Below are 17134 nucleotides of genomic sequence, written 5' to 3'. Positions count from 1 at the left end.
ACCTAAAAGTAAAGATCTTTGATTAACCTCTTCTGAAGTATTGCTAAGCTTTAGATAACACTAATGGAATCAAAGCTGACTCTCCTAATGTATTTTCTTCTTTCACAATAGGAACTTCACAAAGTGATCTGGGTTAGGGATGAGCACTGGTCCTAAACTGGAAAGAGTTCTGTTAAGGGGGTCTGTGCATTCTTCCTCTTCTAGAATTCCTAAAGAGCAGGCAAAATATATTTGAACTGGAGAAATTACATTCTAAAAATACCCACTTTGCTGCAATGTAAGATTAATTATCATGGCAATATGAATCTAGAATACTGAATGTGAAACAATAATGCTTACTTGCTATTCTCTGTCCTTTTTTTTAAATCTAAGCAATACATATATTAGAAAATATTTGGCCTGCAGTCACTTTAAAAGTTCTCAGTTATTTCCTTAAGAATGTTAAATAATCAACATTTTCAATAAAGAAAAATATCTATTTTGCAGCATATGATTCAGATAAAATGTAGATCTTGGAAAATGTGATTTATTCTTTTCTAAACCAGTTAAATTTTAAAGTAAAATTTGTACTAATGCGTTTGTATGGAATAAAGGATTTCACAAATGAGAACACAATCATTGTAAGTTGGATACTGATGAATATTTGAAAACCAGAAAAGTATTTTTACTTTTTTGATTATTGGCTTATATGTTGTCAATTGTGACTATTAAAAAATGAAATGCAAAATTTCCAGTATTGAGCTCACACCTAGTAAGTTGTATTTGTCAGTAATAAAGATAGGATTTAATTGAATCAAAAGTACAATAACAGATAATACAAATTATATTTTTGTTGTAGTTGAATTAAAATGTTTTAATATATTTGGAGAGATGCATTCTTTTAATCCATACTGTATATCATAAACATTAATTAATTTTATTCTGTGTAATACAAATAAATGTCACATGAGTATGGATTAGTATGAGCACCTACAAGCAAAAATAAGTTAATGCATTAAACATAGACTATAAACTTTAAAGATTTTAAGTGCTTTTGATTGCAGATAAGCATATACTATATATTGCTAAAATAAATGAGGCTGTTAGAATTAGCTAAGATGTGTAATTCCCAAGAAGTGTGCTATCTATAAAGTATAAAATGCCACCCATAAAGTGTTATGAGAACACATGTAACATATACTTTGCAATTACCAAGTGAACTGTTAACTTTATTTAAATCTATAATGAAATTTATAATTTGGCATAAGCACACTTGTTAAAGATAGTATCACAAGGTGCTGTTCATGCAAAAATAATTACATGGTTCCAGCTCTTTGCAATTAATTACAAAAGCAATTATATGTAAGGACAGGGTAACATATGCTATCTGGAAGCAAAGCATTTGGTACTCACAGATACAGATGGGTATGTTTGCAGACCATTGGTTATTCTCTTGACAAACAATGGATTTCTCTCCAATTAATTCAAATCCAAACTGGCATTCAAACCTTAAAACATCACGATTAGAAAATCCATCGCCTTCTCTAATTCCATATAAGGGTGTACCAGGATCGCCACAACTTTCTTTTTCAATTTCTGCAAAAACAGAAGACAAAAGTCACCTTCCGAGGGTTTCAGGTATATGATATTCATACAAGTGGTTTAGTAGGCATATACTGTCTATAGCTGAGATATTTCAGTGTAAAAAAGTGAACATGTTCTCCAATCTTAATTTTTCTTTTGCCACTCTTATGAATATGATTTGATGAAATGATCTTTATAGAACAATTAGTGTACTTCTCTCATTTTGTAGATGGGGAAATTGAGGTCCTTTGGGCTAATGAAGTTGTGCTTAATAGAACAATTATGACAAGATTTAGATTTCCTGTCAGTACTAAATACGTAAATACATACACACTCATATACAAACATGTATTTTCTGCAGCGTCTGAAGACATTTCTTACTTTTCAAAGGGTTTTTAAATTTATGAGTGGGTGTCATCATTCTACTGTTGATTTCTAATGTTATTGCTTTAGTATTTAATAGAAGGTCCCACAGTGGATAAATCAGTAAAACATTCAATTCACTTTGTTATAGTTGTCAAATTGAAATTCTTTATGCCTTTAATTATTTTTTGTCTACCCTCTCCGACAGTTTCTAAAAGAACTGTATGTTAAAGTTTCAGACAGAGTGTGGATTTCACCACATTTACTTATAGTTGAATCAAGTTCATTTCATGTATTTTAAACCACCATTCAGTCATTCAATTTATTCAGCAAATATTTATTTGAGCACCTATGATGTAGCAGATTCTGTTTAGATACGTGGTACAAGATCAGGCAATAAGTAGATAATGATTCCTGCACTCTGGTAGAGTATATTCTATAGGGAACTCACAAATAAAATACAATAAGTTAATAACATCTTATTTTAGAAGATGATACATGCTATGAGGAGAAAACGTTGAGTTGGAAGTAATGGGCCTTAAGTGCTAGGTGATGGTGGGATGACAGTGTTGTTAGACTCAAAAAATTACATTACTCTTATACTTATTGAGATAGTTTCTGTTACTGAAAGCATAAGTTCTTCATCTGAAAATTACTTAATTTTGTCCTCACTATAGAATGGTAGTTGGCAAGGCTTAGAATTTTAATTCAAAATTATTTTCCCTCAGGATTTTAAAGACGTTTCTCCCTGTTTTTTCATCCACCCAGTATTCCTGATAAGAAATATGATACCAAATTTAAATCTTAACTTTCTTATAATTTACCCATACCCTGCTTCCTCTACTTCACTGCCATAAATGTTGGGTCCCTTTCTAGACTTGCTGCTTTTAAATGTCACTATCATCTACCTAGGTATGGTTATTTAAATATTTTTTTTTTAACTTGGTGCTTGATAGATTCCTTCTGTCAAGTAACTTGCAACATTTTTCATTTTTCTTTTCTTTTCAATTCTAGGAAATTGGTAAGAGTATTTCTTTTAAACTATTGTTTCTCACATGCTGTCATCTCTGGAATTCCTTTACATTGAATGCTGGGACTTTGGGAATTAGCCTTCATGTTGCTCAGTCTTATAAATTTTCGGTTTTAAAATTCTGTATTATGCATTCTAGAAGAATTATATATATGTAAATACATATGTATATATATGTATTATAAATTGAAATTTACTTACTGTGCACTTTAATCTGATCCCAATTCAGCCTATACACTGAAAAATTATGTTGTCATTTCCTAATATTTAATGATTATTATGTTTTATTGCTTCATAACCTCCTATTATTTTTTCATGGATACAGTTTTCACCTTTATTTTGTAAGTATATCTAGCATAATTATCTAAAATTATTTTCTAATTGTTCTTTTAATTCTGTTTCCATGAGTATAAGCAGAAGTGTACTTAGAGAATACTGTTACATTTGTTTCCAAGGCAGAATATTTGAAAATATATGTGGTAAGTCATAATGGTTGTTAAACCTATGATGAGAGGTGCAGGAGGAAGTGCTTTGGCAGAGAACAAAACTTGTGGTTGGAACAAGCTTTCGGAGACATGTTCCTGTTTGCTTGCTACTCTGTAACTGTGCAGGTCCTGTAATCCCCATCATCACCTTCAGCCTTATTTTTTCTAACATCAAAATCACTTTGTACTTCTGGGTATAACCTCTTCCCTTTACTGATCTGTGACACAGTCCCCTTGTGTGGTCTGCATTCTGAGTTGGGAGACCTTCCTCTTGATAACTACCTTGGACTCACATTTCTTTTCTGGGCATTTGGCTCTGCAGCTGAAATATTTCCCTCTGTGGCTTTCTCTGCAGTTTCTCAGGACTGCCCGTGACCTCCTCCCTGGAGGCTTCTGCCCAAAGCACAACGGATTCCTGTGCAGAAACTGCAGCAACAGCCTCCAGGGTGGCACTGGTTCATGAAAATCTCACCTCTATATTTCACATATACCTTTATATGCTTATTTATATTTATTCATCTTAGGGATCCCTTACAGTCTCATAACAAGTGATATATTTTCCTTTCTCTTCTGAAGCATCAGAGTATTTTTTAATACGTTTTCTATCATCTTTGGGTTATGATTGAGACTAAATGCTTACTCTACTATTTTGAAACCATACTTTTTCTTTGCTCCTTCAATACTACATTCTTTAAAATCAAGGATATATTTTCAAATAAGGGTATAATTTTGAAGCAATAGTTTCTGAGACTGAAAAGCAATATGCAGTAAGTAAAATAAATGTATACCTATTATATACCATTGCCTTTGAAAAACTTTTCTACCCAGGAAACAAAACTGATACCTGAACAAATAATTAATATGCAACAGATGAGTGCCATAGTAGAGATTACACACAAAGAACAATTATTAGTAATAGCAGCTATCATTTTTTCAGCATTAAAACAGTACTGGCACTGTAAAAACATTTTTGAAAACATTAATTAGTAACTAATACTAATTACAACTTTATGTAATTAATATATAATAATCCTATGAGGGAACTTTTGTCATCTCCATTTATGGATGAGAAAACTGAAGGTCAAAGAAGTTAAATAATGATATAGATGGAATATTTGTATCTCCCCAACATGCATATGCTGAAACCTAATCCCCAATGTGCTGATATTTGGAGGTGGAGTCTTTGGGAGGTGATTAGGTCACAAAAGGTGAAGCTCTTATAAAGGAGACCTTTAAAAGCTCCCCCGATGCATTTGCCATGTGAGGACAGAGGGGAAAGAGACCTCTGAACTAGGAAACAGGCTCTCACCAGGCCTGACTCTGCTGGTGCCTGCATCTTGGCCTTCCTACTCTGCAGGTCATCATGTTTGTTGTTTTTAAGCCACCTAGTCTACGGTGTTTTTGTTATAGTAGCCCAAACAAACTGAGATACAAACCTTCCCAATTTCACATAACCTGTGAATAGTAAAGCTAGGTCTGTCTGAATTTGAAATGTTAATTACCAAGCTATTGTGGAAGAATTTTCCTTTTTTAATTACTCATTTTATGAATGTGTAGCCAGTTTCTAATATGGATCAAAATAATACTAGGCACTAAGGACAAGAAAAGTAAGATGTGGCCTTGCCTGTCAATAAAAGCACAAAGGTTTAGCTAAGTCCCTTTGGAGATGTAGATTGGCAAACAGTTAAAGGCATCACAGAAGAGCTGCCCCTTGAGCTCTCTTGGGGTTCTCTTATTGAGTGGAACAGGTAAGAGTAAGGAAGGAAAGGTTTACCAGGTGGGAGGAGAAGAGCAGTATCAAAAAGACATACTTTTCTTGCTTCCCATTCCTTCCATAGGTGGTGGCTTCTTTGGGATTAGGAGGCTGATTCCATTTGGGCTCCTATAATAGAAGGCCATAGACTAGGTAGTTTACACACAATAGACAATCTGTTTCTCACAGTTCTGGAGGCTGGAAAGTCCAAGATCAAGATGCCAGCAGACCTGTTGTCTGGAAAGGGCCCATTTTCTAGTTCATAGATAGCTGCCTTTTCACTGTGATGGGTTTCAGGCAGGCCACCCCAGAGTATGCCACTTTGATGTATGGATTGTTTTGAGCTGAAGACAATCAGGACCCAGGAGACTCGGAGGAGCTTTTGGCTCCCCTTTAACTGCCTAAAAACATTTAGATAGAGGGCCTGGTCTAGGAAGAAAGCTATCACCAGAAATAACTAGAAAAAGTATGAGCTTTCAAGCTCTGTGTGTTCATTGTCTCTGCAGGCATGGCCAACATTTAATTACCAAACATTTGCTCTTTCCATCTTCCCTTAAATTTTCTTTGTGCCTTTTGAAGTCTGAGACCTTTATAAATTTATCCTGGGAAAGGGTGGAATATAAACTTTAATTGCCTGACTGTTGGAGAGCCTTATATCTTTGAGGTTTCCATAAAGATTAAATTAAAATTTGGTTTTCTCCTCTAATCTGTCTTATGTCAATTTAATTATTAGACCAGCCAAAGAACCTAGAAGGGAAGAAGGGAAGTTTTCCTTCCCTACAGCTGTGTGCTCACATAGTGGAAGAGGTAAGGGAGCTCTCTGGGGTACTGGTCCCATTCACAGAGCTGTACTATCATGACCCCATCACCTCCCAAAGGCCTCACATCCAAATCCATCACATTGGGCATTAGGTTTCAATATACGAATTTCAGGGGAACACAAATATTTAGCCTATAGCTGTCACAGTAATGGTGGCACTAAGAGTTGAGAAGGTAGTGAGGTCAGGTGGGTGACGGTATGTTTGGAGGCCAAGCAGACCACCAGTAATGTTAGGAGATTAAGTATATATGATAAGATTGTGAAAATCATAAGTATTTTGAGGATAAGGGCAGCTAGACTTCTCATTACCAAAAATGTATGTGAAAAAAGAGAAGGCTATAAAAGACCCGAGTAACTGAACTAAAATTGGAGGAACTGGGGTGCAGTCATGTTTAAAATATAGATATAGATAGAGATGAATGTACCATGTCAAATATACATGCATATGTACGTATCTGTATGAAGACATATTTTCTAGTTCTATCTACCAAGAGTCCTAAAGTAATAAATCCCTGTAACAACAAGCACACTGAATACAGAGAGTTTGGCTTCTAAACACCTTTCTTCACCAACAGATACCAGAAAAGCTGCTTTCAAGGTTGGACAAAGAACAATACGAGTCTGGGACACTCTGTTGTGTTCAAAAAAAAGGAAAGAAAAGAATGTTGGGGACATATCAAAAGGACATAGAGACATAGAGACCAGCCTGAAGGGGCTCCACTAGCCATTCTGGGGCAGAATGTTCTGTTAATCAAAACATTGATGACAATGACAGGTTACAACTGATTGAAAAAACTTAAATGCATAAATACACACTGATATAAGTAAATGGGAGAGAAAAGAAAATTCTGTCTCCTGTAGAATGACAGTTTAAAAAAAGAAAGAACTAATGAAAATAGAAAGTCAGCATTTGGTAGCCATCACAGTGATTTTGGATTCTGGATGAATGATCAAAAACAAGATAATGACAATAGTCTTGGACTATCTCTCTGAGAAATACCTATCAACCACAAAGGTGAAATGGTGATGTTACCATGGAGAAATCCAGAAGACACACTAATTTTATGAGGTGATCAAGGATCCCCTAACCAGTGTGGGATATACTGGTATTGTTGGCCTCCTGATGTGGTGCACTGACACAATGAGCATCACTTCTGTGGTACCCCTGTCAAGAATGTATAGTCTAAGTCTGGATATGAGGGAAGATCAGGTGGATCCAAATTGAAGGACATATTGCAGAAGACCTGTTCTCTTTAAAACCATAAAGGTCGTGACAGGGAAAACCTGAGGAACTCATCCAGATTGAAGGAAATGAAAGAAATATGACACTTAAGTGCAAAAGTTTCATGAGTTGAATCCTGGATAAAGAAGGAAAAAGAGACAATTTTGGATAGTTAATGAAATTTGATTGGGGTCTGTGGATTATTTGGTAGTGCTGTATCAATGCTGATTTTTTAACTTGGATGGTTATTTTGTGGTTAGGTAAGAGAGTCTGTTTTGGTGAAATTCTAATTGAGTATCTGGGAGTGATGAGGCATTATGTTTGCATCTTGCTTTCAAATGGTTCTGCGGTGGTTTTAAATCATGTCTAAAAACTTTTTAATGTTCCTCCTGTCCAAAGATGGAGTCAAATTCTACTCTCTTTGATTTTTTTTTTGGTCAGCACGAATGATTAGCTTGAGTGAACGGAATGTGGAAAAGTGACATGACCACTTCTTTTGGCTCCACTCCTAATATTACCAGCTGTCTGAGGCCCCTGCCGGTTTGCAGCATGGAGCAACCACGACACAGCCCACTTTACCTTGTCCATTGCAGCAAAATCTATAGCAGCTCCAGAACCCAGATATGACTCCACTGTTGCCAGAAATTTGATCCTCCCCAACTGCTTCCCTAAAGAGCTTCAATACTACCTGGAATTGTAGAGAACCTAATGCCTGAGGGATGAACCAGAATGGACTTAATACCTGCAGGACAACCAGCAAGAGGCAGGAGATGGGAAAGAGACCAGCAGATGAATTGTTCATGCCTCCCCCACCAAAACAGATGGTTCCATAGCACAACTGGTCTACTTGGCCCATATGACCAAAAATGCAGCTGTGTTTCTTGTGAGGCTGTGCTCAGCTCAGCAACACTCAATAACATACCACCTTATATTTGAGTCCCCTGTTTCCCTGTTATATCTCTTTTTTCCTCATTTTTCCTGTCTTAGAATTGTACTCCCGCCCTGCCCTGTAATGTGTTGGTCCATATGCTTTGCCCCAGCCTCTGTTTTCAAGGCAATCAAAGCTGAGACAAGTGGCTTATCACTGGCAAACGATTAGCAGACAAGGTAAGGGACTGGGCTATCTAAGGGTAGTAAACATAGATGTGACTTTCAGAAATATAAAAATATTGCCTGCCACAAGTGAGTGACTATTTTATGACAAGAAATTTTCTAAATACTATAACTGCTTTAAACATATATTTCTTACTGCATCAGTAAGAGCAAGGCACTATTATTCCAGCTTAAGAGATGAAAAAATTTGGTTCTGAGAGCTGGGCCAAACTCATATGTGTAGAAATACTCAAATTAGATTCTACACGGCATCCAAGTGTCTCCAATGACCATACTATTTTCTACTGTTCCATGCTGCTTAAGAGAAAGGATATAGAGAATATTGAGAGCCAGGAACTGTAATAATTTAAAAAAAGACAGATGAACTTGATTCTAGTATTGAAAAAGAAAAGATAGCAACATTAATTTTAAGAGAGGTTTTTGTCTTGAATGCTTCAGTAGAACACTAATCCCACCACTGTATGGTACCAGGGCAATTTTAAAACTGTTCAGATCTCTGTCAAATTCCTTGCCATGGAAGGCCTTCATGATCTAAACCTTTCCTGCCTCTAAAGTCCTGTTTCCCACCATTTTCCTATAAGACACCAAAGGGTCAGGAATGTTGACACTCGCTGTTCTCTTTCATACCTACATGCCCTTTGGTGTGCCATCTTCTCTGCCTGGAAAGAAGACATCCTTCTGGTATGTAAAATCTGGGGAAATTCCTGTGCACTTCTCAAGGTCAAATCATGCCTCTTTACCTGAAGACTGCCCTGAGTTTGAAGCAGTTAATTGCTTCTTTCTTTGGGCTTCTTTGGAAAGTCAGCTTTGAGCCATAGGACACTCTTATATTGTCTCATATATTTTACTATAATTATTTATTTACTCATCTGTCTCTTCCCATGGGCTTTAAATTACCTTTGCAATGCAAGTACCTATATACATTATAACTACAAACATTTACATATTTAATATTAATATATTTAATAATATAAATTATCATAGACACACACACGTGTCAGGCAAAGTTCTAAGCATCTGTTAAACTTAATCCTGACACAGCCTTATCAGGACCCAAAGAGGTAAGTAAATTTCCTAAAATCATACAAATTCTAAGGGGCAGAGCTGGAATTCGAACAGGGTTTGTGGTTCCAAAATATGAGTCCTTAAACACTACACACCTACTCAGCCTGGCAATAGTCAATAAATAGTTATGGAATAAATAAAGAAGGAAGGAAGGCAGGAAGAGCACAAAAAGTAGGTGGTTCTGTTGGTAAGCAATATTAAGTAATCACATATTCTTGTAGTTACAGAGAACTACATATACATAGAAAATCACAGAATGACACATTCCAGTTATGTCTTGAATAATTTAAATTTTATAGCTGCCATGCAATTGTAGGATGTGAGTGCTGGATCATTACCCCTCTGGAATCATTCCGCCCTTCTTTTTACCCTTGAGTTGGGAGTAAAGGCTGACCCACGTGGACCCATGGTACCCAGGATCCTGTGCTACCCAACATTCACTGCGTGCACCATGGAGTCAGAAAGAGGTGGCACTGGCAGGAGACAGGGTGAGGAGGTTGGTAAGAGAGTGCAGCAGGGTATTTTTCTCCTAACTCTTCTGACTGATCACCATGGGATTGTCGTGCCCCTTTACTGAAAGCCCAGCTTATGTCAGGCTGCCCTCTCCATACAGCTGTCCTCGGAGAGCGTGGTGATGATTCCTGAAGGTGATAATGGCTCCCTGCTGTTACTGGCAAGGATACCATACAACTTCTTGTTAGTTTCCTTAAGCTCTGTTTCCCTGCACACACTTAGGGTGAAGGTGCTATTTGTTTCCTGCAGTGTCCTTGAATGATACAATGTAACATACTTTTGAAATCTCACACAGCAAAAAGAATTTAGTTGGCATCCCACTGACACTTGATTATATTATCTTATATTTTTGATTTTTGTCTCTTAGAATTTAAAATGGAGTTAGGATCTCTTTAACTAATGTTGCCTCCACTGGGAGTCAGCTAAATACTGTGCATCTTTCAACTAAATTTGGAAAAAATAGAGTGAGAATCCATCCCAGAGTCAGAGGTTGGCGCCCATGGAAGCAGCACCTGGTTCTGCTCTTTTTCTGCCCTGCTGTGAAAGCAAAGAAATCAGAAGTTGGAGAAGAGGTGCTTGAATAAATGAGGATGGAAGGTCCGAAGAAATATAAGCAGAACAGTAAGGAAGGCTCTCCTGCAGTGAGTTAAGAACAAAATTGGAAATAGAGGTTTAAACGGCAGTGGCTGAAATTTGTAGACCAGGACTCTTACTCTTTCAGCATCTGTTTTTTTGGAGGTGACCAAGTAACTCTGATCCTCGATGTCTGAAGTAATAAATTCTAATTTTAAATGTAATCAGATTTCTAGCCAAAGACTAACATCTGCCCTTAAAGTGACACAGAAATCCTCATTGATCAATCTCTAACTTGACAACAGTTGACACTGTAATTCAAATACCTCACAGAGACACTGTGTAGGTTAAAAGAAAGTGATCTGTAAAAGTTGCAGTTTTGCTGATTCTTAATGTTAAGAAGTCTCCTGGGAATCTCATTACCTTAGCAAGGGGATTTACAAAGGTTGTGAAATACAGAATCATGCAGCTAGAAAAGACCTTGTGAGTTAAACTTGGTCTCACCTTCAAGCACCTCAGACAAATGAAACTATGGTCAACATTTAAAGACATTTGAAGAAGGAAATCTGTAACTTCCTAGACAAAGTAATGAAGGACAGATTTCCAATAATAAATGTGTAAAGTATTTTACAATCAAGATGAAAACACTGACATTTATAAAGCTTCAGTTTAGGTACACCATTTAATAAAAAATATTCAAAACTCAGAATGCCGGTAAATATACCGAGACAAGAGTCCCTAAGTTCACCATTTCCCACAGAGCTGGTGTAGAGGTATATCTGCAGCCAGTAGTTAAATCACACATTCCTTTAAGATTAAAAAAAAAAAAAAAAGCCTTCATTCATGTTTCATCATAAAAAATTATTGAACACCTTAATATGCTTAATAGAATTAGGAACTCTTTATGATAAAAACAAGGTGCTTTTCTTTGGGTCTAAATATGATATTATTTGATATGCCATTACTGTGGTGCTGTTTTATGGTTGTACTAGTTTATTTATGACAAAACCATTTTTTTTTCTGTTATCTCAGTGCCCAGGTCTCAAATGCAGAGGCTAGCTGAGGCTACTAGAGTTAGTGTCTATGTACATAAGAAAGGAGTGTGCCAGCCTTCATAGGTGCTGTGGTCTGCATGTGTCCCCTCAGATTGCAAAGATGATGGTATTGGGGGCGCTTTAGGATGCAAGTGGGTCATGAGGGCAGAGTCTTCACAAATGGGATTAGTGCTCTTATGAAAGAAGCTCTAGAGAGATCCTTTGCCCTACCAAGTGAGGACATAAAGAGAAGGTGCCAACTATGAACCTGGAGGAGCAGGCTCACCAAAAGCTCACCAAAAGCTTACCATGCTGGCACCTTGCTTCTGGATTTCCAGTCTCAAGAACTATGAGGGATAAATTTCTGTTGTTTATAAACTACCCATTTGTGGTATTTTACTATCACAGCCTGACTGGACTAAGATAGATATGGGACCTATGAAGTTGGATTATGTAGCATTTTCCTCCAAACCAGTGCTTATTAGGCTTTCTTCTGCCCATGGGTTTTATGGGGTTTTATGCAAGAACCTTCTCAATAATTATAACTCTACCTGCTTTCTCTCTCTTAACAAGAGATCATGTTGGAATACAAAAGAATGAGACTAAGGCTATTTCTAGGAAAAGACTAAGTATCCTCTAATTTAATAAAAAATGAATAATGTACAAAAGTAGGTACTTCAAGTATTATGAATAATATATTTATTGAAGCTATACCACAATGTAAAAATCCAAAATTGAGAACTAATGAGAATAGTTTCCTAGCATATACATTTATCTTATTGTCCAACACATTTTAATGGGGCAGGTGAGAATCAATTAAAAAATACTTTGTGATAATAATAAAGTATCTTAGTTCAGTATATCTAAAGGCTACTCTTATAAACTGAAAAGTATAATCAATTCATTTCAGTTCAATATTTGCTAAACATCTACTGTGTACCAAGAACTACACTAGGAACTATAGCCACAAAATGGTGTACGTCATAACCCTGACTCTTAAAAAGCAGTCTATAAGAGCAGCCAAGTAGGTGTATTCAGGATCTATTTTTTAACTCCTTAGCCACATTTTTAAGAGAACAGAACGGACTATGCTGTGGTAGACACCTATGCCACAATATATATATATTTTAAAACTCCAAGATGATTTGAGAAGACAAATACATTTCCTATGTATTCTGACTTAAGGGGTATCTTAAAGATGAAATGCAAAGTGACAAGTGACTCCTCTTCCAACCTGCCCTCCAGTAGTATTCTTAAAACCCGATCCATTGTTTATGTTCATAAATTTCTTTGAAGGACTTCCTTAACATTTTCCTTTAGTTTTGGGACTAGGTACAGCATCTGTGAAGAAAGGATAATGTGGCATACTGATTGAGATTAGGGAATCCAGGGATAAATTCAAGGGCATTGTCTTTGTAAAATCTCAAATCAGTTGATGTCATGAACTGAGAAAACAGCTAACTACAGAGAGCATCATTATCAATCTTTTTTTCAGGTACAGTGATCTTACTTATTTCTACATTCATTCATTGTTGTCTTCGTTCAATATTCTATTAGGATGGTCATTCAAGAAAAAAGTGATTTGAAATTATACTTTATCCTTAATGTTGTGAGTAAAGGTAAGAGTTAATCCATTACTGCCTCCTAGGAAAGACAGTTATACAGATACATAAAAGTATGATAAATAATGTAGCTTTAGAATAAGATATATGGGAAACATCAGAAGAAAATGAACAATTCCCCTGGGGAGTACAAAGGCCAAAAAGATTCTGAAACATGAAACACAGACTAAAATTGGGCAGATATGCAGACATATATGTGGTTCGCAGGGTGGGTGGGTTTGGGATAAGTGGAAGTTTGTGACATTTCAGGTAGAGAACAGTTTGACCAAGGGATAATAGTTCAAAACAGTATTTGGGGAAATTTTAGTATATAGCTGTAGTTAGGGTGTAAGGAGTGGGAAGTAAGAGATGAGTGAGATGATATGGATATTCTATGAGCAATGTGAAGGATCTTTGACTTTATTCTAATCTGACGTAAACCATGGATAAAGCATTCTGATTATGCACACCCAATAAATACTCCACACAGAGCAAACATACTAACCTCATGTGAAATGAACTCAACATGATATAGAGTCAATTAAAGAGATATGACCTTATTTCCTTAGGAACTTATAGTCTAATAATGCAGCAGTAAAATGAAAGTATCAGGAAGCATTCCTTTTTATAAGAAGACTCAACATAGCATTGTTTACTTCAACCTCACTTAACCTGTCTACACTTTAAATATTTTCCTTTGAAGTACCTTGAATGAAAGAACAAAGTGAGATATAGATTTTTGTCTAAATCTTGGTAACTACCTGTTTAAAAGGGTTTGCAAGCAAGGATAGATCAATATTTTTTGAACTATAATAGCAATCAAAGTAAATGTATTTTTCTTTCAAAAGAACCATAACTGCTTTCAGCCTAATAGCAACCATCAAAAACTTCTAAACATTTTTGCTCTTACTGTATCTAACAGATGGTGAAAGAACTTATAATTGTGTATAGGTATATCTATAAAGCAAGTAAGAAAAACCAACTGCTCTTATTATTGGAAAAAAGACTACACTGAGAAAATCCAGAGTGCAACAAATGAGCAGAATATGACTTTGGTTTTAAAAATAACAATGTTGATACAATACTGGCCCTTTATGAGTTTAGTCCTGGGACTATCCACACAACCTCTTTCAATCGAAGAAACAGGTATTGAGCTCCCATATGTGCTGAGCTAGTCATTTGGTGGTTGGGGGGAAGGGATGTCCTAGATGGATTGGAATAGGTGTTTGTTAAACATAACATTTAATCAGGCATTTTGGAGCATTGGAGATAGTTTTGAAAACAAAAAATAACTAAAATACTAGGTCCTCAGAGCTGTTTTCTTCATATGATTAATTGTTTTTATCTTTCTTTCAGGCTCTGGGAGCTTTTATCTCAGTAATTTCAGGAGAGGACCATATGTGAATTGTGTATATCTTAATTTAAATTTGAGTCATTATGTAACTTCTTGTAAGTTATCTGCATTTTAACTCTTCTCAACTAGTAAGATGAATGACTATGTAATTTTAAAAGAATATCAAGGTGTATTTGGGATATCCAGAAGTCTGCCCTTATTACAGGGAATACATCCCAAGATCCCTAGGGGATGACTGAAACCACAGATATTATTGAACCATGTATATCATTGTTCCCTTATACCTACATATGTTAAAATTTAATTTATAAATTAGACACAGTAAAAGATATTTAAAAATCTACATGATTTATATATACCTCAGGAATAAATTTTATGTGTAAATCAATGCATACTCTATAGCTATTATTGGCTTTATGAACACTCATGTGCATATGGAAATTTAAAGTCATACATCAACACTAAGATGCATATAGATACCCACACTGCCCATGTTTTCAATAACAGATGTTTCATCCTTATTTTATAGGAGTATGTTAAAAAAACAACACAACGGGCCCAAAATGGAGTCACTTATGCCAAACTCTGTATCATCACACTGAGACTTAATTACAGTTTTGGCTCTCCCAGAAATGAAATCTGAAACCAGTCATTCAGAAATCACCTGACCAGAATTAGTTAGGTAATCTGCCTGATAAATCACAGCCATCCCCTAAAGAAAGTAAACTTGTATAACCAATCTGCTTTGTTGCCCAGTAAAACTTCCTTGTCCCTACTCCCTTCTGCCTAGAAGAGACTTTCATTCTGTGATGCTCCTCGGTGATTCTTTCTGTCTGTTAGATTGGATGTTGTCAGATTCATGAATTTTTTAATAAAGCCAATAAGATCTTTAAAATATATTCAGTTGAATTTATTTTCTCATGAGCATCAGTATTTATAGTCCAGTGGAATTAGAGGTTTGAGGTTAATAAGGGTAAATGCTTATAAAAGCTTAAGAAGTCATGAGGGTTACCAATGCAACAGAGTGCAAAATTGTATGTGGAGCTGCAAGATCATTTCTGGATTTAATCTAAAAAAGAACATTATAAATTATAGGAAGTCTATAACTTCATTTCAAACATCAGTTAGAACAGAACATACCTAATTCTACTCCAAACAGAGAAGTTAATTTAATCTTTTGGGGGAACCATTTTAGGAGGTTCTTCAGATTTTCAGATTCTCTTCTCTGAGGGAGATGCACCCTTTTTATTTTAATCATAATGAAATGGAAATTTCAAGATACTGAGAGGATGGAAAGTTTTTATATAAATTTTCGATACTGAGAGGATGGAAAGTTTTTATATAAATTTTCACTCCCTATTAAATGCATGCCCAACCTGTACTTAAATATCATTGGCATTACTTTCAAGTGGAAAACTTCATCTGTTTACTCAGCCCTAAAATCTGAGCTTCTCTTGCTTGTTTCTGTTGGGGAGAAGAGGGCCCAGAGATCACAGCTGAGTGGCTCAACAGAGCTTCAGGGTTACAGCTTTGAAACCGTATGGGTGGTGGGGAGTATACTGGCACATATTCATATACTTTTTCTCAGTAGCAGAACCAATGCTTGCTCCTGAGTGTGATATTGCAGAAATCTACTCACAGCTCCCTAGGGCTTAATTTTATTAGGCTGGCCCAGGCAAAAAAAAACAAAAACAAACAAACAAAAAAAATAGCCTAGGGTAATAGTTCTCAAATTGTAGGAGAATCACTATGAGGACTTATTAAAACTCCTACTGGTGGGCCCCACCCAGAGTCTCTGATTCAGTCTGCTTAGAGTGGAGTATGAGAATGTGCCTCTCTGATAAAGTTCAGAAAAGATGCTGATGCAGATGGTCCTGGGGTAAACTTTGAGAACTGCAGGTATAGGAAAGAATGTTGTTAATAGGTTGAACATGGAGGATTCACAATTTATAAAAAGAGAACCTCAAATGTGCACATGTAATTCATTCTTCCTCAGGACAAATGTAAATTATCCAAAGCTCTCTTGTAATTTGGACATGGTATTTGATCCTCCATCATCTCACATCCACCTGGCACCATAAGTGGGTTTTAATTAGTCTAATTAATCATAGTTCCCATCCCATTGACAATATTTGTTTTAGGATTGGCAAGGCCTAAGGCAACACAGGGCAAGACCTACAATAAGATATTTGCTTAGAGTTTTTGAAAAAAGCTTTTTGCTTTGCAAGAGGCATTGCATGTTTCTGCTTTCTATTCTGCCATCTGTTGCTCCAAGGATGAGAGACCCAAGGAGATCTGAACTGTGGATTTGAAATTCAAGGGGACAGGGATGCAGGAGAGAAATGCTGTGTGCAGAGGTCTGAGGAGAGAGATAGGAGAAACAACAATTATTGAGAAACTTTGGTCCTTGAACCTTTGCTGGCCTACAGAAGAGATTTTGAGCTCAGATAGAGAATGAAGTTATGGTTAGAAGGTAAAATTTGTGACTCGGTAAAAGTCAGTGATGCTATAGGCTTCAGATGAAAAATAGAGAGAAAATTTGAGGCAGAGCCTGTGCCACTCACCTCTCCCACCACAGACGCTCTCAGGGTTTAAACTGAGCTCGAGGTGAGCTAAAAGGTAGTTTTGTCTGGAAGAGCAGGATT

At 36.2% G+C, this 17134-nt stretch overlaps 1 protein-coding gene across 5 annotated transcripts in view; it reads right to left on the bottom strand.

Annotated features, from left to right (window-relative positions):
- Positions 1 to 17134, bottom strand: part of CSMD3 (CUB and Sushi multiple domains 3) — a 1218504-nt gene that overhangs the window by 433479 nt on the left and 767891 nt on the right. For all 5 annotated transcript variants that reach the window (XM_057497816.1, XM_036876426.2, XM_057497817.1 and 2 more), the window contains one exon: positions 1393 to 1575. In XM_057497816.1, coding sequence (XP_057353799.1) covers positions 1393 to 1575 — 183 coding nt within the window. The remainder of the gene's footprint in view (positions 1 to 1392; positions 1576 to 17134) is intronic.

This window comes from Manis pentadactyla, chromosome 3 (assembly GCF_030020395.1).
Source record: "Manis pentadactyla isolate mManPen7 chromosome 3, mManPen7.hap1, whole genome shotgun sequence".
NCBI lineage: Eukaryota > Metazoa > Chordata > Mammalia > Pholidota > Manidae > Manis > Manis pentadactyla.
Note: the sequence above shows the minus strand (reverse complement) of the source record. Positions and strands in the feature narration are given on the sequence as shown.